Here is a 26,093-nt window from a genome sequence, read left to right as displayed (position 1 = left end):
AGGATGTATAAAAATTTTATAAAGGTTCGTTTCAGGTATATTTTTATAAAAGAAGCTATCTTTCTGGAACCTTAACTGAACCTATACATTCGATACTCTAAAAAAATAAAAAAATGCGGCATACTAAAGATATAAGATAGGATACAAAGTCATACCATTTATTTTTTATAATTAAATACTTACTTAATTAATAAAAAAGACCTTTAAATTTTTTATTTAGAATTTATAAACTTTAAGAACCGATTTATTAAGGCCAGAATGACTCTTTTTAATTTTTAAAATGTTCGGTTAAAGGTTCATTAAAAAATATTAATTATATAGGTTCATTTTTCGAGGTTTGACTCTACACTGGTGATTATGTATGTTAATTTCTTCATAACCAAAATTGTAATAATTTTGATGAATTTAACTAGCTTGATTATTTTCTAAACAGATACTTATTTGGCTACTTTTAACTATAATTAATATTTTAAACAGATGAATATAACTAGTTTTAATTATTTTATTATTTATAAATAAATAAGTTAGATATATTTAAAAAAATTGAACTTTATCAAACAATCTTTTCACTTCTTTCATTCTAATTTTAGAAGATGGCATATTTTTCATATTCATAAATATATAGATTTAATTTTGATATTTTTGATAGGAAAAGGCAAAACAAAATTTAATAGGCTCCAGAAATATTTAAATTTGATTTTAACATCAGACTATTTTACGATTAAAGGTAAAGGAAATCTAGATACTGAAGCTCTGTTAGTTACATGCAAATTCTACATTCGCTAACATTTTTATAGGCTATGAAACCTTTAGCCAATGCTCTCGATATTCTCCATGAGGAAATCTACATGTACCAAGATTTTTTCATGCCACAATATATCTCAGCTATCCTTAAAACTTGAAAGAATGTATGCTAAAGAATACTGCTAACCTCGTTTAGAAGTCCTTAAAAAGGTAAGATTAATTAACAATGCTCTGAAGTTTTCGATTTTAAGATATATATATAATTATGAAAATTTAATTGCCGCTTGCCCTTTCTTAAGGAATAAATTTTTTGACGATATTTCCGATGAGGATGATAAAAGTTATGATATATTGATTATCAAACAAATTTTTTGAGATAATTCATATAGGATCTCACAATCCTCTTTTAAAACCAAATTTTATAAATATAATACTCCTATCCCATACAGTTCTACAGAAGAGATATTATTTAGTCTGACAAAGAATGTTTATAAAAAAAATATGTTCTTTGCTAGATAAAAGCTTTAAGAGACATCTTCTTTTAGTAGCAAATACATAATATACTAATTAAATTATTTAACTAATAATTCATTATAAAAATATTTTTTATGTGCTATTATATATTTCAAGTTTGAATGAAAATTTAGTTTATGATTTTAAAAATATATATAATTGGGGTGGAAATATTTTATTTATTCACCCATACTTAAGAAAAATCATTTAGATACAATTTTAAATAGCTACTTTACATTTAACATTTAATAGCTATAGCGCGGTATTTTTTGAGAAAGTAATTTTGGGGAAAATTAGTTGTATAGTTGTAGCAGAGAACTAATTCTAAAAAGTAGCTTTAACAACATCGCTATTTTCCAACGACGTTTTATGTAATGTAACAATAGTCGATAGATAGGTTTTAAAATTAATAAATATTAAAAAAAATTAATTCGAATTTTTTTTACATCTCATATTCATCCTCTGAATCTTCTAACAAATCCCCCAATTTTTTCACCTTACCTTCTAGATCCTCATTTTTTACTATGCATCCTTGGTATTTGTTGATTAAATCTTCCCAGGAATTCACATTCAATGTTTTACACACAAACTTTTCTCTCTCCTTCGTCTCCAGCAATTCGTCATCTTTGATTGCCAATTTCCGGGATACAAAGTTAGCAGCGTCACTATGCCTCTTACTCTGATGATGCATTATTTCATTTTCGTACAATACTCTACTCAATCTATCTTCCATATTTAGAACCTGTCGTTAATTATATTTTGATTTGTTTTTAAAATTATTATGAAATAAAGTGAGAACCTCATTGTCTTTATTTTGCAGTGAATCGGCGATCATAGATTTCGTTATGTTCATCCTTTTCTCCATGTCGTCGATAATTTTTTGTTTAATTTCGAGTTGTTTTTTCATGCTCACGATCCTTTCTGCCATAGTGAAGGATGCGCTCGGACCTAGATAATCGTGGCTAAATGGCTCAGTCAGATGTTGTTGGCTTTTTGTAAAACCTTCCTGAATTAAAACATTAATTTATAAATAGTACTATTTTTTCTCGACGCGGTAGGCTTGAAACTCCAGGTTTAATCCTTATGCTCACCATATAGTTAAGTAAAAAAATAATCATATCTATAATTATCAATTAATTCTAAAAAGAATTCGAGAATTTTAAAATTATATTAGTGCTTTTACGGTAAATTACAAAGAACTATTTATGGTATATTGTATACTTTGGCGAGATATTATTTATTATGCACCCCCACTCAAATCTGCTGCCGCCGGTAATTACTAATTAAACTGATGTCGTCGGTAAAAAAAAAGTGACATGACGCTCAATACACCACCGCCGATGTAAAAATTTTGTGGCATAGCGGCGTGATATATATTTTAATTTTTATTAAAAAATACTAATGAATTATTATTTAGAGTAGAAAAAGAATAAATGTATTTTAAATTTTATTTTTAAATTTAATGAATATTTTATATATACAAGAAAACATGAAATAGTTTGGTAGAAAAGACAGATTAAAATTAACAAATAAATTATATTTTATTATAATTTAATGGGATGTTTTAATCGTTAAAAAAATGTTTTCTTAGTATTAATACTATTTCACATGTAACAACATTATTACTAAGCTTGAAACGTTTCATTCATTAAAATGTATTAAAATAAAAAGTGTACATACATTAAAGTCCTCTATTGAAAAGTATTTAGACAAAATATGAAAGGCATTTACTCAAAATGTCTTTCAATGGTAGGATAAAAAAAATTTTTCTTTTAATTAAAAGTATCTATTTGAATTACTATCAAATAGATTAGGGATATTTAAAGATGCAAAAAAAACGAAAAATAAAATATTGAAAAACTAATTCAAACGTAAAAGTGGGGAAAACAACGAAAAAAAACAAAACTGGCTTAGATAGTAATCATTTTACGAAACACATTTGAAACATTAAATTTAATTTAAAACAGTATTTTTTCGTGGATGAAAAAAAACTATTTTATTCTGTTTTAAATTTATTTTATTACTAATACAATCCTTTTGGAAAATATGTTCTCCCATCATTAAACAGAAAAAAACAACATTTTAAAGTTATATAATGCTAAAAAAAGATTATTATAAAATAAAATATACCGGCAAAATTTGATCATAAGGGGTAAGTTTCTAATAGAATGTATCATCATTTAGAGCTCGCAGAGCCGTATCGTAAATAAAATTTTAACCCAGCGCGTAGCCCTAATAAAATTAATTTGATTCCCATTTTTCCCTTTTCTCTGATTAACTATCAATTTAAAAAGGATAAAGAATGAAAGTTAAAAAAATCAGGAAATAGTACTGAATGGCAAGAATCAAGCAGAAGGTTATTTACTTATTAGCCGCTTCTTCAGTATATGCAATTTTTTAACTTCCTGTTAGATTTTAGATAAAAAAAACATAATTATTTCTGAATCCTTATATTAGATTCTATGTATATCTGCATCACAATTGAAAATTGGTTTATAAATGAGTTTCATTTAATTTACTAAATATTTCATATCTTTGAAGTGAATAAAATAGATAAACATTTAAAATTATCAGTATTGCGAAATATTTTATGATCATTGAGTGGTATACTAGGAGTGCACGCTATTACTCTAAAAAAATAGTAGTGACATGCTAAAATGGGCAAAAAATGGTTGTCTCTACGAGAATTTGAGGCAAATTTTTTAAAATAGTTTATAACCAAGCATAACGCATTATATCTATATTATATAAAATGACTATTTAGAATGTTAAAATTGGAAATATATTGTAGAAAATTTATATTGTATAAAAAATGAGGTAATTTTTTAGAATGCATTTCATAATTATATAAAAATAATAATATTATTATGATGTAATACATAGATCGGAATAGAAAAAAAATGAAAAAAACTAGGTTAATGATATATACTTCCTAGTCAACATAGATATATTTTCTAAAAACAACCTAATTTTCTAAACAAACCAAATTTAAATGCAATAAAATCCTTTTTTTATATATAAAATGATGGCACGCGTGACCTCATAAAAAGATCCTTGTTGGGTTAAAAAACTAGAATCATCGGATTAGCAAACCTAGCGACTAGCCACCGATGATTTTTAATAATTATGATTTTTAAAATATATATTATCAAATTTGGCAGTAGCTAGTATCCGGCCAAAATTTTTTAAAAAATATCAGGTTTGGGCTAGGTCGCGCCTTGTAATTTTTTTAAAATATATCTAAATTTATCAAATTTATGTTGAATTTTTTATGCAAAATAAAAATATTTGATTTTATTTATAGAAACTAGACGTCATATGATATATATATTTTATTTTAAGTAATTATAATTTTTTAAAAAAATTAATTTCTATAAATAATTAATTTATATTCAGATAAATAGTAAAAATCTTTCTAAAAAATTTCGGGTTCGGGCCTGGCCGGCTAAACTTTTTAAAAAACATTCGGGCTGAACCGGGCTTGAAATTTTAACTCTATGTAGATCACTAGTCTCGATCCAAGTGAAATTAATAAAATACAAATTCACTAAACACTGTCTTTGGCAGTCTTTATCGTAAACCAAAAAACTACAATATTTGCCATAGCGAATTTTTTTTCAATATTTTTAATAATATTAACCAAACGTTTCCTTGATTGGTTATCGTTTGCAGACTTTAATATATGGAGAAGAATTCCACTTTGAGAGGAGATCCATTGACGTTTATCGTCTTAACATTGGAAATATGTTTTATAAGACTTGCACGCAAATCCGTCATAATCATTCATAAATTAAACCGAGTTCACATTCAATACTTACCGGAATTTATTAATACAATTTTAAACGCTTTCAAATCATCGGGGCACATTACTTTCATTATAATCAACACTATATTCCCCCATTCCATATATTAAAGGATCCACATCGAGCTTCAGTCGGAACAAAGTCGCTTAATCTGCTCTTCCCCATAACAAATGTGAGAGTCTGCTCTGTCCAGTTATCTTTTTATAAATATTCCATATCAGATAGAATAGCCTAAAAGATAAAACTGTATAATTTAATATAGTATTTTTAATTATATTGGAATTAGCATTCATTAACCTATTTAGCATCTATTAAGGCAGTATAATGAATTAATTTTCATTGATACCAGAGTTCCTTCTGTTTTCCTTCAGTATTACTACTACAAATCTATTTATTTCTCTAGTTTCTTGAGCTACTTTCATATGTTCTCCTTGAGAAATATTAAAGTGTCAAGTAAACTGGATATTCTTGTCTAAAGCCTTAAAGGTCGATTGGATATCAAATAGAACTCTTCATACATCAAGACGAGATCTGATAATTTAATCGGATGGACAGCCCGTTAAATTTTGTACTGTTTTTAGAATTTTCTGAATTCTTGAAATGCGTGTTATTCCAAACTGCCTTAACAGTACGAAGATTGCTAGACACTCATCATACATCAAATACCCTTCCAATCTTCAGCAACTGAATGCATAATTCAGAGGTTATTCATTCCAATGCCTTTTTATTTTTGTTAAACTGGCTATATAAACTATATATTATGTCAATCAAAGCTTTAAAGTTATTAACTCTAGTAATACTTTTTATTTTAACACCGCCAATTCAAAACGATTATTTTAACAATGCTAGAGTATGATCATTGCATATTGTGTAGAGGCACGTTGTTACATCCGATTTCTTTCCAGTCATAACACTGGCGCCACAGCTAACACAAGAAATCTAATTTATTTGCAAAAGTATTTTAGAAAACCTAGCGGAATGAACAATCTCCTCTTCGCCTTTTGATTCCAGTTAAATTAGGTTTAGAAATATAAAAAAAGGTTAATCAATAGGACTACAATACTTATTTTACATAAATAACTGAGACTGATTTATTTGACTTGATGTTGCAGATTCATTCATCTGCCAAGATAGTGGATTGTAAATTGATAATATTATTAACAATTTTTATAAGCATTTCTTTGGAAATGCTTTCAGTTATTAACCAGAATACCTAGAATGCAAAATATGCCCCCTATCTAAATCATTGTGTTCATGTAAATCTATTAACGATTCAAAATCAATGGGCGATTTTCCTTTGCAAGCTAATATGCAGTATGAAATATTATCTTGGTTTGTTAATCAATGTTCTATTTGTAATGCAATCTTTGGGCAGTATTTTTAATTTGGCTCAAAAGTTTCTAATAAGCTCTGTTTTGGTAAAAAAAAATTCTCGCAAATTTGCTAAGAGGGTATTTCACTCCCCCTTTTTGGTTACGCCAACCTGGTTTTTTTTTCCAATCTTATTTTATGCTAAATGTTTCTGAATATGTTTTATACATTTTTATTAAATTCTTTTTTAATATAAACATTCTTTGGAAGCATAGCATATATTAATTTAACTCGTATAATTAAAAAAAATAAACTTAATAGTATAAAATATAAAATATAGTTATTTAAAGGCAGCTTTGCTTTATTTTCGACACACTTTGCAAAATTTTTCTATTTAATATTGAATCCATATTTTTATATTCATAATTAATTTAAGATTGACTTAATAAATCTAAAAATAAACGCAAAATATTATAGAAAAGAAATTAGTGAATAAAATTAATATTTTGAGATTGGGATATATTTTCTTAATTTTTTATACCATGGGGCCTTCAATGGATTCTGGTAAAAAAAAGGATTTTCATGACTAGTATCTAAATCAATATATCTCTAATAATTATCGTTATAAAAAATTATATAATTTACTTCTAACGTTATCTCCGGTTTTATGATATATTCGTTAACGTAATTGAATGCTGACATCGCTCGACTTTTAGCATCGTTTTGAACATTCATAACTTCTCTTTCGTTAATGGCATCGGTATTAAAAAGGTTTTTAAGACTTTCCAAAAATAAAATCTTTTCCTTCAGATCATTAACGTGCTGCACGAACGCGTATTCTCCTCTAGATATCGAACTGTCTCGAAGAAAAGGGGAATTACTTAATAAAACTAGATTTTCTTTGATTGGGATCACGATTTTATCCAATTCCGATAAAATTTTATCCTTATCCCAACTCGAGGAAGATAGTAGCGTACTTTCACTTGAAGCTTTGATTAATCGATTGTCGATTGAATGCTGAGATGACAAATTTTGCCATGATTCCCTTATCGCAGCTATTATATTTTTGTATTTTGTCTCCTTAATTTTTCTCATACTCTTTTGCAATTCGGTGATTTTATGCATCATAAAACTGGTAGCTCGCTTTTAAACAATGTAATTAATAATTGATAATAAAAGAAATAACGGTGTAAAAAGAATTCACCCCTCTTACAAAAAAAACCTATACTCAAGGAACTTAGCTACCTCAATTTTAGAAAAATATTTAAAATGACTATTGTTAGGTATGGTAAAAAGCCTTTAAATGGGAGTTTTTCCCGGTTATAACATTAGTGTTATTGTTAAGTGTTTTTTTGTACAGGGTATTTTTCTCGGGATATTTTTTTCAATAAATTTTTTCCCATTATTCAAAAGAGACATAAATTAGATTGTCACAATAATTAGAATAAAAAAAATTTAATATAATTACAGATAGAGTCTCTATTTTTTCGGGAGCATTCATTGATATAGAACTTTTACTTTGCATAGAAATGGAGTCATGTGGTTTATCATTATCTTTAAAGTAAACATTGGGATCACTTTTAAACCAAGAAATAATGTATATATATAAGATAAATAAGTAAATATACATATAATAATTTATAAAAACAATTTATATATCTTATTTTTTTATAATAGGTAGAATTAAAATTATATTCAAACAAAATAAAACTTTTTATTTAAATAATTTATTATAAATTAGACCGAAAATAATATAAGAGAAACTGGCGCTATACTGCAGGTGGGGTAAAAAGAGAAACGTATATAACTTTTCAGTTTTCGGGCTTTTGTAATTTGGTTAAAAGATGCGTTTCTATGCAATCTACTACATGTATATTTTTTAGTGGAGGCATCGTATTCAAAAAATATCAATCAAAAACAATTTTTTAGCCTTTTACACCAAATTATTTAATTGATAATTTTTGTTTATAGGCCAATATACTCTTTTAAATTTTATGAAACTTATAGAATATATTCCTTAATGCGTAGGTTACCACTTGATTTATGCTAACGGGTATACGGCAAGGGGTAGAGTGCCAAATTTGGGAAGCAAGACATTTCTAGTATAACGACTCTAAAAAATATTTTAAGTGAGTATTTTACCGTGAAGTCTACCCATTAAATTCTGATATTTTTACCGTTTATATGTGAAATAATCGTTTTAGAAATGAAACTAGCTTTATTGACATTATTCCTAGAGATATCCAAACAATAAATCTTGAACAGCTGATGAATACATAGCTGACTCACTATCGAATCATGATAGGAGGCACTTCATGAGGTGGGGTGTATGATGACAGATCATCATAAGAAATTAAAATTAAAAAATATATGACTAATTATAAGAAAGGTTCTACAAGACATATTATAGAGTAAGTTTTAAGTATCGATTCTTATATTGCTCTTCCAAATATCAAAAAAAGTACAAAAGTTATAGCCGATTTAAAAAATATCGATTTGATAAACCGTGGTTTCCCCTATATATCGTTCTTTAAAAATGTATGCTTACTTCTTATTGAAAATATGATGGTTATCAACATTATCAAAACCAGAACTATCTTGACGAGACGTAGATTTGTTAATAATAATACTTTCCTCCTCATAATCTGAGTTAACGTTATCCATAGATATACGATCAAAGGTATAGTGATGCGATTGAGGAGGCTGATCGAATATCATGAACTGATTAATCTGTGGCATAGGATTTGTTGCATTGAATGGTTGTCTTATAGCAGTATTTATATGAGTTGGATTTACCAAGGGTGCAATTCTAGAATTTGAAGGAAATCTACTGGCGTTAACTGGGTCAAAATAATTAGAAAGCAAGTTATATTGATATGGGGGGGAGATACTCGAATTATATATGGTATTAAAATTTCCTAGAAGATCCAAATTTGAATGTTGTATCATTATCCTTTCGCTTGTAACTTGATTGAATATGATATAGTTACTTGCCATAAATATTGATCATTTGCTTAAAACCAAAGGAACCTTGTAATAGTTAAAAAATAAATATTTTAATATCTATTACTATCGTCATAAGATTTATGACGATTCTTAATATATAAAGTTTGCGAATTCTGTAAACTAAAAATGATAGAATATTAAAAAAGCTTGAATATCATAACATCAGTAAATAAAGAAATTTTAAGCAGTGTTGGGGCTAAAAGTAATATGCTACTATTTTTAAAAAAATTCTTTAATTTTTGTTTTATAATACAAGAATAACAAATGTATAATATTTTAATAGATTTAATATAATTTATTATCAATATAAGATATAATAATTTAAATTTTCATTATAATAAATTTTAATATATTTAAAAATGTTTGAAAAATATATAATAATACTATCTAAAAAAAAGAACGGAGATGGTGTGACGCAGGGAAACAAAAATGAAAAAGGAACGTAAGCGTTGTCTATGATAGCTCTTTGGCTAGAAGGCTACCATTGAAACTGATATAATTAGCTTTGTGAATCGCTATGGATAATCGTTGACGAAGAAAAAAACCCTCTCGAGGTTCTTCTGAGAGTTTGCTGATTTGTGATCCTAAGTTTTTGAAAAATGCTAAGGCGAGTTTGCCGAAGGTGCCAAGAGTGGTTGATATGATTGGGATGAAGCAATGATCGTTTATTATTTCTGTGTATTTAGAAATTTTAAGTTGTTCCTTCTGGTCAAGGATGTTGATGGCGTGGTTGGATGGGGCCAAGGGGTCAATACAGGAATAGTCCCATACCAAAAGTTGGCCTCTCCTCCATGGAATTTGAGAGATCCCATCAGGACGTTTACCGTCAGATCTAAAAAGACCCTGTGGTTCTAACGTGGAAGGAATTTGGGCGGATTTAAGAGCATGTTGGATGATTGTATTACATTGCTTGTGTCTGATGAATCGTCTATTGCAGGAGCGACAATGTAAACTATGTCTACCCTTCGAGTCAACTGGCGAGTTTCACCCTGAGCAGATGTGGGGGTGAGTGATGGAACAATTTAGACGAATGCCGATGGCATGGGTAAATTCATTGTTGGATAGTTGAAGCTGAAGATTGGTAGAAGGGATGGCCTCAAGAAACTCATGTCCCGTACCATTGAGCAAGGAAGAGAATAGGGTGCGGTCGGTAGATTGCATGCTAGATAAGAGAGTTTCAACGCAGCGAGCAACCACTGGTGCATCCCAGTCTTTCTGTTTATGGGTTGTGGGGGGATGAGAATCAGCATTGATCCTTGTTTTCCAAATATTTTTAGCCACGATTAAGGAAAGGTCTTCTTTAGAATTATGGGCGGTGGTTATTGGCTTTGTCAAAAGACTACTCGATATGAAAGTAATTGTTGCTAAGTCAAGTGGAGATCTGATGCCGAGACCACCAAATTTGGTTGGAAGAGTTGCTTGGGCCCAAGCGGTTTCGTTGAATCTGATATTTACTATTTTTTCGGTTAAGTCCTTTATTCCTTTTTCGTAAGTTTGGAGAGGAATAGGATATTTAAAAATTGGTGTTGACCGAAGTGCGTAAAGAATCCTTGGTATAAAAAAGAAATTTTTTAGCAAAAAAAAGGACTTGTGTGATGGAAGAAGTGTAAAGATGTCCTCCAGTTTAAGGAGTATGTCAAGTGTGGAATGAAGAAAGGTGCTTATTGCCTCGTGTCTTTTTAAAATAAAATCCTCTTAAGATCTTCAAGTTTAGAGCGACGATCCCTTTAATATTAGTTTTGCATACTAAATGATGACATAATGATTGAGGTAAGGTGTTTTATAAAAATGTTTTTATATGAAATAATTTTAAATTTGTTGCTAAAACCTTGATATAAAAAGCTTCTGAAGTTCCTTTCTATCAAAATCAATATCATCTCTGACTTTAATCTTAGCCAATTTACTTTTTAGGGTATCAGATAAAGATGTCATGAGTTAACTGATCTTTGGTTAAATTTTGGGTGAAATTGTTAATACAATTATTATATTTAGGTAGCGCGACATCTTACTACTCTCAAAAAATGAGTGCCCTTACGCTCTTAAACCTTTTCGGGATTTTCGTAAGAGAGAGGGGCGATTTTGGGGTATAATTCTTACCAAAAATTATATTGAATTATTATATACACCTATTGGTGGTATTTGTCAAGAATACATTTTTTTTAATTAAAATTTTAATTATAGTCATTATTTTTAAAAATTATGAGCTGTTACTTAAACATATTGGCCTCAATTTTGGGTGAGAGGAGGGAGAAGTATAACCGGCAATTTTATAATAGTTTAACTTAAAACGATGTTTATTATAACTGATAAATTTGACCACGTTACCACTAGTAACTTTAAAACAATCAAACTTACTAGCGATAATAGTAGATTATTTTACTATGCATTTCGAACAATGATTTATAAACTAAAACTACAATCAATATTTATACTATTGAACTAATTGTTATGTGTGAATGCCCATATTTATTCAAACCCTTTCAGCCTGACTCGTAGACTCTTAAATTATCACTTTTGTCAGTTTCAGCCCATTTGTTAATTTTGTTGCCTTTTTAATAGCTTATTTATTTCGTAAAGTTACATTTCCCACTTTGGTTTTATTGATTCCAGCCATTTTGAACGAGTCTAGTTAATTAATATAATTTTTTCCTATGACGTTTTTTTCTTTCACATTTATCTTATATGCTATAATCCAAATACCATAATTTTTTACTCTGCGAGTCGACCTTATAGGTTTATGGGCTTTAAAACTGAAAAAGAACTTTATTGATATTCTATTGTGCACTTTTTAAAAATAAGAGATTATTTTGATTTTTGTGATAGAATTTTTACTGTGTTTTACTATGTCGGGTTAAAAAGATTAAAGAAATTATTATAATTATTACAAAAAATAATTTATCACGCCTCAAGTAAGTCAATTTAAAAAATATATATATCGAATATTTTACATTTTCATAAATATGTGCTAATTTTTTTAAAAAATCGGGTGATAATTTTTAAATAATCGGTGGCTAATTTTGTAAAAATATGGTGATAAGCCATTTTGGATTTTTCTAAAGGGGGTACTAGAGCATTCAGAGAATTTAGCTAACGACGTTCCTAGAGGTATATTTATATTAATGGCAAAGCATATATTCAGTTATATAATATATATACGTAATCTATAAATAATCGCTTTCCTATTTGAAGGAGACTATATAACCTAATGTTAAATTTTCGAACTATCCGGAGTTTACCTCCAATTCTGTCTAGTAGACGGCCTACCATATATTTTATTATTGTCAACATGATCCCAATGATTTATTTTGGTTTAGTTAATCAATAAAAAATGGTTAATTGGCAAAAGGACACCGAAGAACCTGAGAGAATATCCCAATTTATTATTATTCGGAAACTTCCAATTCTTATTATAATATTAAGATTTTGTTAAAATTTGAACTATTTCTTGTTATACTATTGTTAAATCGGCTAAATCCTAACAGTCAAAAAATTCGCTATACATTATGGAGAGTTTACCATTCTTTAAGTTTAAACTTCTATAGGCTAAAATAATAGTTTTCGCTTAAAAACTTGGTTTAGCCTTTATAGAGTTGGCTCAAAACTTATTAAAAATTGAGATATTTATTACTTCTACTTAGTGACCTCCATACATTAAATAAATCAAAAAAATGGCGACTTATAAAAATTTATATAAAAATGATAAAAATAAAATCATTGAAATATAAAACCTTTTGCTTCTTTATTTTATGTGACTAAAAGGAAACTTTAAATTTTTTTTTATTTTTATAACAATATTATGGAAAAAGGGTTTCAAATTTAACATTTTTGAGATTAAATTAAAAATCTTTGGAGGGGAAGAGAGGGAGCTCAACTTCACCTCAAAATTTGATTTAAAAAAATAAGCGGGGACTTAGCCCTCCCACGTAGCCCCCCCCCATAATACACGAGTGTTACATGGTGAGATATGATTTTTATAATAAACAATTTAAAAAATAAGACAATGTGTATTATATTTTTGCATATTATTTACAAAATAAATGACGATCCTTATATAATATATAACAAAACAGTGTAAAATCAAAAACTGTATAATCTAAAAGTTTTTACATCAAATAAGTTTATCACAATATTGTATAAATTTTTAAATTTTTTGCATTTATTTTATAATTTTAATTTTTTAAAAATATTTAATATGCGACAAATTTTATCCAGTAACATCAATATAATACAATAAATTTATTTTCACCAATTCCTGATCCTTTTTTACTGATCCAATACCTAATATATCATCTACAAATAATTTCCATAATCAATTGCTCCTCTTTAAGTAGTGATTCTGTTGTCAATCCAACAAATTAATCTTGGTAGCAAGAAGAAAATATAAAAACTGGAACAAGGATAAAATAGATAGGGCGAAAAAATTTATCTGTACCCGAGAGAGAGCGAATAAAAATAAAAGATTGTAAAGTATATCGATATGTCTTTATCATCTATGATAAATTAAGACGCTAAATTTTTCCTGAAATCAGTCATAAGTGACCATTTGAAAAATTAAGTAATTGGAAAGAAAGATAAAATAAAAGACACTTTCAATACTGAAATAAAATTAATGGATTATTAAATAGCTAATAGTAATACATTTATAATCAAAGATATTATAGAAAATTTACCTCCGTGATTTTTTGAAAATGAAGGAACCATAAGAAAATATATTTAGAAAAATAGGGTGGCCGATAAAACGTGCAAAAAAGAGAAACACATCGGGTGATATCAACATACGCCAAATTTATTGCATAAAAATGTTGAATATAATATAGCCAAAGAAATAATAATTCTTAGACAGGTATAAATTTTTATGTTGTGCATGTTTACGCCTAGGCACCATATAACGTTACTCCAACTTCAACCATGAAAATTTCATCATCGAAAGGTTATTAGTATATTATGTACTATTGGAATCGAAGGTGTGAAACTTTATCGCATTATCAAAGAACCATATAATATTTTATTATTTCGAGAATATATCATGGAACTTGTTGCATTATTCTAATTTTATTATTTATTACAATATAAATTTTATTTTTTGTTATAATCTAATTTTATTTTATAAACGGCGTAACCTTACTTTTTTTATATTATTTTACTTTTTTGTATTTCGTTTATATTCTAATTTGGACTTATAAAAAAATGTATATAAACGAAGTGTGAAATGAAAAAGTTAGTTAATAAAATATATTTTTACTGACTCGAACCTCGCGCCATTCGTCACCATCCTTATTCTTTGCATGGTGCTCCTAGGGTGGTGGACTAGAAAAAGATGACTACCTATTGTGACGACTATCTAACCTATAGAGACTGCTTTACCTATTGAAAGGACTACCTTATCTATTGATATGACTACCTATTGTGTATCTAACCTATAGAGACTGCTTAACCTATGGAGATGACTACCTATTGAGATGACTATCTTATCTATTGTGACTGCCTAAGCTATTAATATCCTATGCCTAATATACTGAGATGACCAAGAATCAAACCTTAGTATGTTCTTTCATGCAAAAAGCTTCTTTCTTTATGGTGTCCCGGCTCTGGATGTTGGACTGGAATATAATAGCCAGCACCTAACCTAATGTGGCAACCTAGAAAGAACCATAATGAAAGTTGGACGTTAGGTTATGAATTCTATATTGTGAGACCAACGATGATTACTTATTATTCTAATTCACGTAAGAAGAAAAGTTATTATATTAAGATTTTATGCCAGGATAAAGGCATGTTATAAATTTTTAAAATCATTAAAATGTAAAATCATAATGGATATAGACCACACAAAAAGCCTTTAAAAAAATTATTTACTTAAATTATAGTGAAATATTGATATTTTTTTGATTTCTTGAATGATGACCAATTGTTGTAAATTAACTAAACCTAAAGATGAAATGATGACCAATTGTTGTAAATTAACTAAACCTAAAGATGAATTCTTAGATATAATTAAAAATAAACCATTAAAAATCCTAAACAAGAAGATTATTAAAATGTAATTAAAACATATGAATTAAAAGGGATTTAATATGGTAAAAATGTTTTTGAAATAAAGCTTTTGAAAGTATGAAGAATTTTTATTAAAAATAACACTTTTGAATTAAAACTAGGGTGTGAAATTTAAATTTTTTATTTAAAGAGAGGGAAATGTGAATAGTATATTTGCATATTTTAACCTCGGAGATAATTAAATTAAATACTAAAACGCAATAATTAAACACTAAAACGCGAAAAAATAAAAGTCATAAAAACGCGAAAAATTAAAAAGCTAAAAATATAACAATCTTATTGATTTATCATTCTTCACTTATTTTTATATTTTGATGAACTATTATTTCTTATTATTCGCAACTTTCTGATGATAATAATGATTTTGAAAAATGGTAATAATATCAACGACACGATTTGTAAAACATTCGATGTGGATATCAAGCTCACGATTTAAACAAACCAACGTGCAAAATCGATTTATACAAACCAACGATTGGGACAAGCCAACGTTATGATAATTTGTGATACAACTTGATTACCAAAATGATAAACCACTTGGACAACAAACTCTAATGACTTCTCCGATGAAATTATCAGAAGAGGGAGAATGTTGCATTATTCTAATTTTATTATTTATTACAATATAAATTTTATTTTTTGTTATAATCTAATTTTATTTTATAAACGGCGTAACCTTACTTTTTTAATATTATTTTACTTTTTTGTATTTCGTTTATAATTTGGACTTATAAAAAAATGTATATAAACGAAGTGTGAAATGAAAAAGTTAGTTAATAAATATATTTTTACTGACTCGAACCTCGCGCCATTCGTCACCATCCTTATTCTTTGCAGAACTTATAAACATCCTACAAGTAATGCCGTTATTGTTATGGACAATGCTTCCATTCATAAAAGTCATCTCATTAATAGTTTTAAAAAGCGAATAGAGTAAATACCGTTCTATTTACCTCAGCTCAATCCAACAGAAATTATCTTTGGAGTTTTAAAATATTGGTCAGTCAATTCCCGACCAAATACATGGAATATGCTATCCTTCTCAGGGGGCTCATTTAAAAAAAAAATTTTGGGTGGCGAAGCCCCACCCTCTAATGCCGGTTTTACATTAATATATCATACTTTTTTTAAATTTGCTAACTCTGAACTTCTGAATTTTATATTTTGTCATTTATTATATTATGCATACAAAATAAACTAGCATATAAATAATTAAAACAATACAAGACATTTCTAAAAATAATATTTTTTAATACAAAATCTATTTATTTTAGTATAAAATATTTTCGATTGCTGATATAAAAATTTGATAATGGTTTTTAAAAACCACATAATAGAATATAATATAATTCTTAGCAACTTACATTGACAAAAGGTCATGAAACTAACATAACTCTCTGTAACCATTTTAGACAATGTTTTATAGAATGGACTAATAAGGAAAAATTTAAAATCAATTCTTGAAGAAGAGAATATAAACAAATCATAAAACTATATGGTGGTTAGAGCTTCCTCTTAGATGACATGATGGAAGCTAGATAAGTAATCGAGAAAATCATTGTGAGATATTAAATTTCTAAAAAATTATCCTCCATTTTTGATCATATATAAACGACTACACCGTTGACCAATATTGCTTATCTAAAATATGCAACCATTCTCAGCAGCTGTAGTAATAATCTTAAATTACATAGCCACACAAATAATAGAGACTGGTTAATTTGCAATCATAGCCATGACATTCATGATGTTAACCCATATCAGAATTTATTATGTTAGATAAATTGGTATAACAAAAACACTAAAAATCTTTAGAAGAATTTATGCAAATATATTGAAGTTTTAAGTTATTTACACGGCAAAGAAATGAAATATTTTGTAACTATAAAATAAGAACCAGAATAATATGATGAAAGCAATTAAGATATTATATATTATTGCCGCACCATCTCTAGTTGGTATATTATATCTTAAAATAATAGTAGTTTGTAATAAAGTCAAAAATATACTCTTATTAAAAATTTAACCCGAAACTGTTTTTCAAATAAGAAAAAAATAGCTTTCCTAAAAACATGTAAAAAAAGAGAAGAAAAGATATCTAATTTATTACATCCATTGTAGGATGCATAGGCGTAGCCAGGGGGAGGGGAAGGCAAAGGGAAATCCCCTCCCCTTCAGAAATTTATCACTTTTTGTGAATATCATTTTAAGCTAATCAAAACATCTTCTTTAGTCCTCTCTCTACCCCCTGTCCCCCAAAAATGTATTCATATACCTTAAACTATTGATTATAATTCATGCTTTTTGGAAAAAAGCAAATTAAATATAAAAAAAGTGAAACCAAAAATGTTTTTTAGGAAATGAAATATAAGCCAAAGATAAGTCTTAAGACAAAAGTGGAATGTGTTATAATTACTATTAATAGATTCATAAAATTACTAAATTATATAATATCTCAAATATAATTTTTTATAAAGTAAGTAACTTTAACTTTTTTTTTCTTTATAAAATAAAATATAATTATAAAATTATTGATAAAATTAAATTATAAATTAAGTAAAAATTAACGCACAATGCAAACAGTGGAATATTATGTGTAGTAGATTTACATTATATCTAATTTTATCTAATCTCTTATGACAATCAAATAATCTTTACCAATAGAGAATTAAATATTTTACAAAAGACTATAGAATATTGATAAGGACATCAGAAAATATCTTTTAAAGAATGTAAATGAAAAAAATAATTCTATATTTCAGTAGCGTTAATATCTAATAAGGTACATCCATTGTGGGATAAATCATAAGATGTTTAGATTTGTAATAATATTTTTAAATAAATAGATGGCGTTAAAGATTTGAATGCAATGCTTATATTTATTATCAAAAGCATTTACTAGTAAAATTTGTTAAAATATTAACTGTAATATATTCTCTAACTGTCAAATATGTCTGTAAAAGTGGCATTTTACCTAATATTTTGTAACCATTCTATATAATAGAGAAATATCAACTATAAGCTCTACTTACTATATATAAAGAAATTTCTTATACTTATTTGGAATAAATATTTACTACGTTTTTGTATTATTATATATATATATATATGCAATTTATTATATTTTATATAAACTAATAAAAATATATTTCCTATTTGTTCCAGGCTTATATTTTGATATAATCTATTAACCAATTGCTTATATTTTAAATAAAGATAATATTTTTTTTATATTAAAATTAACATTATATCTTGCAAAAATATTTTATGAGTATATATATAAGAAAAGAAATTTTTAATTTCCCCCCTTTAAGAAAATCCTGGCTACGGTGGGATGAATAATAAGATGTTTAATTTTTAACAATATTTTTTAAAAAATAGATGACGTTAAGGAATTGAATGCAAATTGTTAGATATATTTATTATCAAAAGCATTAATTAATAAAATTTACTAAAATATTAACTGTATATAACTGTTAAATACGTCTGTAAAAGTAGCATTTTACCTAATATTTTATAACCAATTATATATTATAGAGGATTATAAACTATATGTTTACTTACTTTTTATATAGAAATTTCTTATACTTATTTGGACCTTGAAAATATTTTTAGGAAAAGGCATGGTAATTAAATTCAAAAATTAATAATATAGTTGATTAATGATTTTGAACTCGGCTAATTTGTTAGGTTGGCAGGGAGTAAGGAAGATAAGACAATATTTAATAAATATTTTTTAAAATGTTTAACTACAATATCACTAAAAAACTATAATAATTTTATCCTTTTTATATATAACAAAACTATTAAATAATTAAATGAAACAATTAAGTTAAGTTAAATGAAACTATCAAGTTAAGTTAAATGAAGCTATTAAGTTATTAATATAAATGGTGTTAAATGAATGTAACATATAAATTTGCGCTATATAATAACCATTATAATAAAATATTAATCCATATTCAACATTCCACTCTCTACAGGAACCCCGCCTAGGTTCTCTTTAAATGTAAATCTTTCGTGTTCAAGGAGTTTCCCATCTATTTTGATCATAAAATCTGACAGAGTTTTGTCTTGAAAAATGTGGTATCTTATCATGTCTTGCTCCCTCCAAACGTTTTAGATCAGAGTGTGTATTTTCTTTGATAAAAATCTTATGTATATATGTTTCGATGTCAGTTTCTAATTCTTTGTTTATCTTTAAATTGTCATCTGGTAAATTATGAAGTATCCGTGTTGTTGCAAAAATAATCGATAGTGATGTGTTGTTTGTTTGGTTCTACACATGTTTTGTCCTTTAAACATTATTTAGATTTCATTGTATTTTAAATTTGGAAAATTCGTCCACTTTATCATTAATTATATAAGGTAAATGTTTATTTGTATTATCTATTCTCTTGATTTTTTTATATTTGTAAGTGTCCAGCTTTAATGATTTGGATTCTATTTTTTTTAAATTTTTGTGTATGGGAATTTCATCTATTTCATTTTCATTAATTTTTTCAATACTAAGATTTATATCATTATTTTTGCAGTCATAATACTCTTTTAAAATTTCACCATGTGATCTTATGGGTATATTTATATATTCATCATTTTTATATTTAGATACTAAAATTATTTCAAATGATATTATGTCAACAAAAATTTTCCTTAATTTATAAGTATTAATTATATGTTTATCAATATTTTTATTTATAAGATTTATGTCATTAATTTTATATATCCATTTGAGCCTTTTCAGCAAAGCATCTGGAGATTCAAACTCCTCATCTGTCGACATGGCTCGAATTAAGCTAAAGATATTATCTGGTAAATTAACAGTTAATAGCATAGCCTCACAACTACTGTTGAGCTTACTATCTTTAAAAAAATTATCAGTCTCAGCAATATAAGACTGCATGTTGCCGCTATACTCCGGAAAAGATAATATCATAATGTTTATTTTTATAATAAATATTTTAGAGATTTTATAATTAATTTTAATAATTTTTTTTTTTTTTACTTTTTCAAATTAATTATTTCTTACATGTTTTTAGAATAAATATAACATTCCATAATTTTTTCATCTAGTTGACTAAGTTTCATTAAGTTTGTTAATTTTCAATTAATAAATGATTATACTTATTTAATTAAGGTTATATAATAATTTAAATAATAAAAGTCAATTAAGCATCAACTGTTAATGCTAAATTAATACTTAGTGAGTGATATTCTATTTTTAACAACAGAATTTGATTGCAAACTGACATAGTAAAAATATAATTTATAAGTATTAATCGAATCTATTAATTAAAGTATTCATTTGATAAAAATTTAGATAGTCCTATTAATTTTTTAATAATAAAATCAAATCTATATATTACTTAATAGAATTATAAAAGAAATCGTTCAGGGGGCAATCAAAAAAGTTTATTTTTTGTTCAAAGGAATATTAATATTAAGGAGCTATTAAAAAAAATTTTGCTTCAGGGGGCTATTCAAATTTTTTTGAGGGTTTGAGCCACTGTCACAAAGTAATCTCGATTCTTATTCAATGTATTCACCATGACTATTCCAATTACTATAATAACATGCATCACCATTTGGATATTTGTTAACGAGGACAGCCAACAAATATATAATTTATATTGAAATATATTTTAAGGGTCGTAATTATGTAAAAAAAATAGGAATGAAGAAAAAACATAAATAAAAAATACTAAAGTTTTTAAAACTACTTTGTAGTTTTACATCTGTTTTGTTATATATATTTTAAGGGTCGTAATTATGTAAAAAAAAATAGGAATGAAGAAAAAACATAAATAAAAAATACCATATTTTTTAAAACTACTTTGTTGTTTTACATCTGTTTTGTTATATATTACATAGATTGTTTATTATATCAATCATACCTTACCTTGTATTCCTTAATTTAATAGATTATATAAATTATATATACTCAAATTTGTTAATTCTAATTATTACTCAATTAATTATTTTTCATCTTTTATCTTTTAATATGAATGAGTACAAAACAGATGATTATGTTAAATTATTATAATTATAGTTTTCTTGTGTGAGCATGTGGTGCACATAACATCATAACCTACATTGTATGGGAATTTTATTTTCAAAACTTTGGACATATTTCACTGATAAAGGTATCTTTTTTACGTGCATCTTTTGTTTATTTATATATATTATAGAACATAAAATTATAATCATTGGTTTAGACAATGCCGGAAAAACAACTATTTTATATCAATTGTAATAATTTTTAAATTTTATGATTATTTTGTAAGTCTTATGAATGAGGTAGTTCATACATCTCCCACAATTGGAAGCAATGTTGAAACGATAAAATGGAAAAATATTAATTTTGTTATGTGGGATATTGGAGGACAGGAATCTCTAAGACAATCCTGGAGTACCTACTTTATTAATACAGAAGTATAATAAGATCTATAATTATATAAATACATTAATTTAAAATATGTTGTAAAACAAAATTTTTAATTTTTGTGCTAGTTTATTATATTTGTATTGGATTCCTCTGACAAAGAAAGATTATCACTCTCCAAAGGAGAGTTTCACAAAATATTAACTAATGAAGTTGCCAATTTTTATTTTCTTATTAATTATATTTTATAATTAGGATCTCAAAAAAGCAGCCATACTAATATTTGCCAATAAACAAGATATTAAAAGCTCTCTATCTGTGGCAGATATATCTAAATTTCTAAATTTAACCTCACTAAAAAACCATGCATGGCATATTCAAGCCTGTTGTGCCTTATCTGGTGAAGGGTATACTTTATGTGCTATAACTATTTAAATAATACTTATTTAGCTTGTATCAAGGATTGGAATGGTTATCCAATAAAGTCAAAAATCAAGAGGTATCATGATTAAGATATCAATGAGTTTATTAAAGATTCAATTGCTCATATAATAAAATTAATATAATAAACAAGGCAATATAAATATCATTCAAAAATAACATTTCAAATTTAATACATATATGTGGATGTCAAAGATCATATTGTGACTTAATATTGTATGGATTTTATTTTAGGATGTAATAAATTTGCATAATATTTTAATGTTACTCATGAAAAACATTTAAAAATTAATACTTAAGATTTTTTTTAATAATTAGGTCAAACCATAGTTATTATTAAATATCAATCATAATTATTTTTATGCTATAAGAAATATCATAGTAAATGATAAAACTGTCAAGAATATTATAGAGGTGAATTAATACAGTATATCTAGTTTTATACAATTTAAGCAAATATAACTAATATGATATAATGTAATAAAGATTCTTATTTTTATTTATGGTAGAAGGATTAACAGGAATTAGCTTAAACTCCTCTTCAAGAGCATAGTAAAGTGAATATAGAGAAAAGATAATTTTGGAAGAGGCATATGAAATTGTTGAATGGAAGAGATAAAACTTAGGTAGTTGGATCAAATAATAGAGATAGCAGGCCTTTGTTGTAAGAAGAGATTCTTTGAGTTTATCAGTTTTTTCCCATCCCTCTAGTTCTCTAAAAAATCTTTAAGCTTTGCTACAAAGGAATGAAGAGAGAAAGGAATGGGTATAAAAGTATAAGAAGGATTAATGGAACTATATTAGTTAATTTAGTGAGGGCATCAACATTATGGTTGGATGGAGCAGTTGAATCAATACAAGTTAGGCCCCAAACCAGAAGTTGATCCCTTGACCTTTGGAATTAGAGGTAGGTGCGGGCCTAATTTTTTATTCACGGCCTACCCACTCACTGGCAATAAAAAAAATTCACGCTAACCAATAAAAAAATTTTGACCTGACCCGCCCGCTCATGAAAGGCAATATTTTGATTCACGGTGTTTTTAAATTTTACAAAACTATTGCTATTATTTTGCATTTTTTGAATTTATTTCATTAATTTCATAATCCATAATATTAATAACAAAAAATTAATATATCGAAATTTTTATTGAGAAAAAGAAGAATGTCCATTTTTTTTCAATTGTGTTCACCTTTCCTCTAATAAGAGATTGGCTAGAGAAAATAACCTTTCACTAAAGCCGAACTTGCCAGGGCTGACAAAATATTGCTCGCTAATTTTCTCAAAAAGGAAATGAATGCTTCCAAAACTTCAAAATATTGTCGTTATTTGTCTTATAGCGATGAATCTTTTAAGTTCATCCTCACAGCTTTCATCGTTAGATGTTAATGCTTCATCAGAATTAAAATTATCTAAATTTAGAATATACCGTCTTTTATGAGTGTAGAATGAATTGAGAATGTTATAAATGATTGCTGGCATTGACCATTTAGAATATGCTTTTTTTTATGAGTTTAGGATAAACTAGGAAAGTTATAATAGTTGGCATTGATTTATGCATATCTAATTTAGCATTTTTAAGGTTGTTATATATATATATCATCCATTTCTTTTTCTATTAAAAACTTAAGACTTTTGAAATTCGGATCTAGAATCTGCATAATAAATCTTTCTTTTAAAAGAAATCTTATTCTGTTTTTTTAAGGTTTTGATTATTATTGTAACACTTCAGAAGGTTAACAAATTTTACTAACTTCATTTATTGTCGATAGATAATCTGAGCTCAGATTCAAGCATTCTTTAAATATTGATAAAAAATTTCTAACTCACATATGATTACCAATTGTGGCTAATCTATTTAATTCTTACTTGCTAAGCAACTGCACCTGTATTTCAGAATATGTTTTTATGAAACTCTGTATCATAATATATACAAAGTTCACCTCGTTATATATCTTGTTTAAGGGTGTGGCTTAGCGTGCTATTAGCTGGAGATTGTTTGAAATATTGTACTATTTTATTACACCATTTATATTTAAGGCTATTTCAGTTAAATAATTGTCAAAAATATAATGCATAATATTATTTAGTATATAGCATATACATGTTAGCGTTTTGTCATCTTTGAATTCACTTATAAAATTTTCTCCTTTATCAGTCACATAACTATACATTATTTATATTATTTTCTACTTCTGTGTATTCCTAAAATTGAATTGACTACATTTTTAATATTGACGCTTGTTTTCATTTCCCTTGTGGCAAAAACAAATGTTTTTAATTCAAAATCCTTAATGATAATTGTTTACGTTGTACCCTTTTAAATGACCTTCCTAAAGAATTTAACTGCCCTTTGGAATGACCGTCCTAAAGAATTTACCTATTATGAACTAATTTATATTATTTTTATTTTTTAAACAAACTTAAACCCAACATTTTTATTTTATTTTTCAAACAAGTAATAAAATTATTTTTAAAATTATACAAAAAAAATTATATATTAAATTTTACGGAATACGGAATAAAGCGCATACGCCCTCTCAACGTTGTAGGTACAACAGAGCTACGCTAGGTTTTCCTCATTTCCATCTAATTGGAAGGTTTAAGTTAGGTATAAAGTAAAATATGAGGAGCCCTTCACACGTTTGTGGGCAAGCCGCACGTACTTGTACGCATAATAGTTCATAAACTATTATTTAAACGTCTGTGGGCTGGAACAGATAGGGAGGACCAAGAGAACAGCCCACACCCAAAACCTACGGCCCTATTTATTTTAAAAAAAAGGGACACAAAATTGTTTTTCCAAAAAATATATATAACTGACTCATGATGAGTCTCCTTTTTTCAAAATCAAACAAATCCCCGCAAACAAAAAAATATAAAATAATTTCACAAAAATAACCAATCCTGTATTAAAGTTACAATAATAAATAAATAAAAAAAACCCTATTACAACAATAATATGTTCTGTAATGGTTAAAAACTTCAATTTTGATAGTCGTCCGTCCAAAAATCAGTGATTATGGACAAGTAATTATTATTGATCATGCTTTTATTCTTCATTTTAATTTCATCATATATTTTTGGAGTTATAGTATTCATGAGAGTTTTCCGGCTAACAATTATATCTTTTGTATTTGGTTGTTCATATTTAACATCAACATTTATTAACTCTTGGCCTAGCTTGTGAAATCCTTCACTTTCTGTTGCATTTAAAAATCGAAGTTTACAAATAAAATATATCTGACTTTTCTGTAAAGGTTTAAGCAAAATTTAGCAAAAAGTCTCGCGATAATACACCTAAATATAAATAGAAAATAGAACAGCAATACCGGATGTTGTTTATAAAATGCGGAAGATTTTTTTATTTTCAAAAATTCTTTTTTTTAAAAAGAACTAAATTAAATTAGAAAATATATATTATTATAATTATAAAATTACAAATTTATACTTATAAAAAAACAATTTTAAAAATTAAAATTTCCGTGATTTACGGGAAATTTATGTTCACGCCTGGGAAAAATTTTGGGAAGGCCCGTTATGCCTAATAATTTAAAATTTATTCACACTCACGTCGTGACACGATGGGCCACGTGTAACTTCAAGACCCGCGCCTACCTCTACTTGGAATCAAGTATCTTCCGTCAGTACGTTTCCCATTGGTCAAAATGATGTTGGTTGATTCCCGTCTATAGGGAAAGCCAGCGATTTGAGTGCTCTCAAAGTTATGGAGGCAGTGCCTGCCCTGCAATGTTTTTAAATTTAAAATAGCGCGCTACTATTTTCAGTAGCTTTAAATCGCTACTTTTTAAAAAAAATTGTGTCTCAATTACAGTCAAGT

At 26.8% G+C, this 26,093-nt stretch overlaps 1 protein-coding gene across 2 annotated transcripts; it reads left to right on the top strand.

The window, feature by feature from the left end:
- The first annotated feature begins 21,454 nt into the window (after nt 1–21,454).
- Nucleotides 21,455–22,485, top strand: LOC135923748 (ADP-ribosylation factor-like protein 5B). 2 transcript variants are annotated; one of them, XM_065458669.1, is made up of 6 exons: nt 21,455–21,574; nt 21,620–21,680; nt 21,716–21,863; nt 21,942–22,025; nt 22,069–22,220; nt 22,264–22,485. In XM_065458669.1, the coding sequence occupies exons 1-6, from the start codon at nt 21,529–21,531 to the stop codon at nt 22,319–22,321; spliced, it is 549 nt and encodes a 182-aa protein (XP_065314741.1). In that variant the 5' UTR covers nt 21,455–21,528; the 3' UTR covers nt 22,322–22,485. The 2 variants fall into 2 exon arrangements, with proteins under 2 accessions (XP_065314741.1, XP_065314742.1); XM_065458670.1 differs by lacking the exon at nt 21,942–22,025 and having other exon boundaries at nt 21,459–21,574; nt 22,264–22,484.
- The last annotated feature ends 3,608 nt before the right edge of the window (nt 22,486–26,093 follow it).

The sequence above is a fragment of the Gordionus sp. m RMFG-2023 genome, chromosome 2, assembly GCF_954871325.1.
Source record: "Gordionus sp. m RMFG-2023 chromosome 2, tfGorSpeb1-WG-v2, whole genome shotgun sequence".
NCBI lineage: Eukaryota > Metazoa > Nematomorpha > Gordioida > Chordodea > Parachordodidae > Gordionus > Gordionus sp. m RMFG-2023.
The sequence above is the reverse complement of the archived record's forward strand: the minus strand, read 5'-3'. Positions and strand labels throughout refer to the sequence as shown.

What these genes read in the sequence shown, in the direction of transcription:
- LOC135923748 (XM_065458669.1), top strand. Translation starts at nt 21,529, where the DNA reads ATGGGAATTTTATTTTCAAAACTTTGGACATATTTCACTGATAAAG. An exon ending in ACAAAATATTAACTAATGAA is followed by an intron (nt 22,026 to 22,068) that starts GTTGCCAATTTT and finishes TTTTATAATTAG; the next exon opens with GATCTCAAAAAAGCAGCCAT. An exon ending in TGTGCCTTATCTGGTGAAGG is followed by an intron (nt 22,221 to 22,263) that starts GTATACTTTATG and finishes ATACTTATTTAG; the next exon opens with CTTGTATCAAGGATTGGAAT.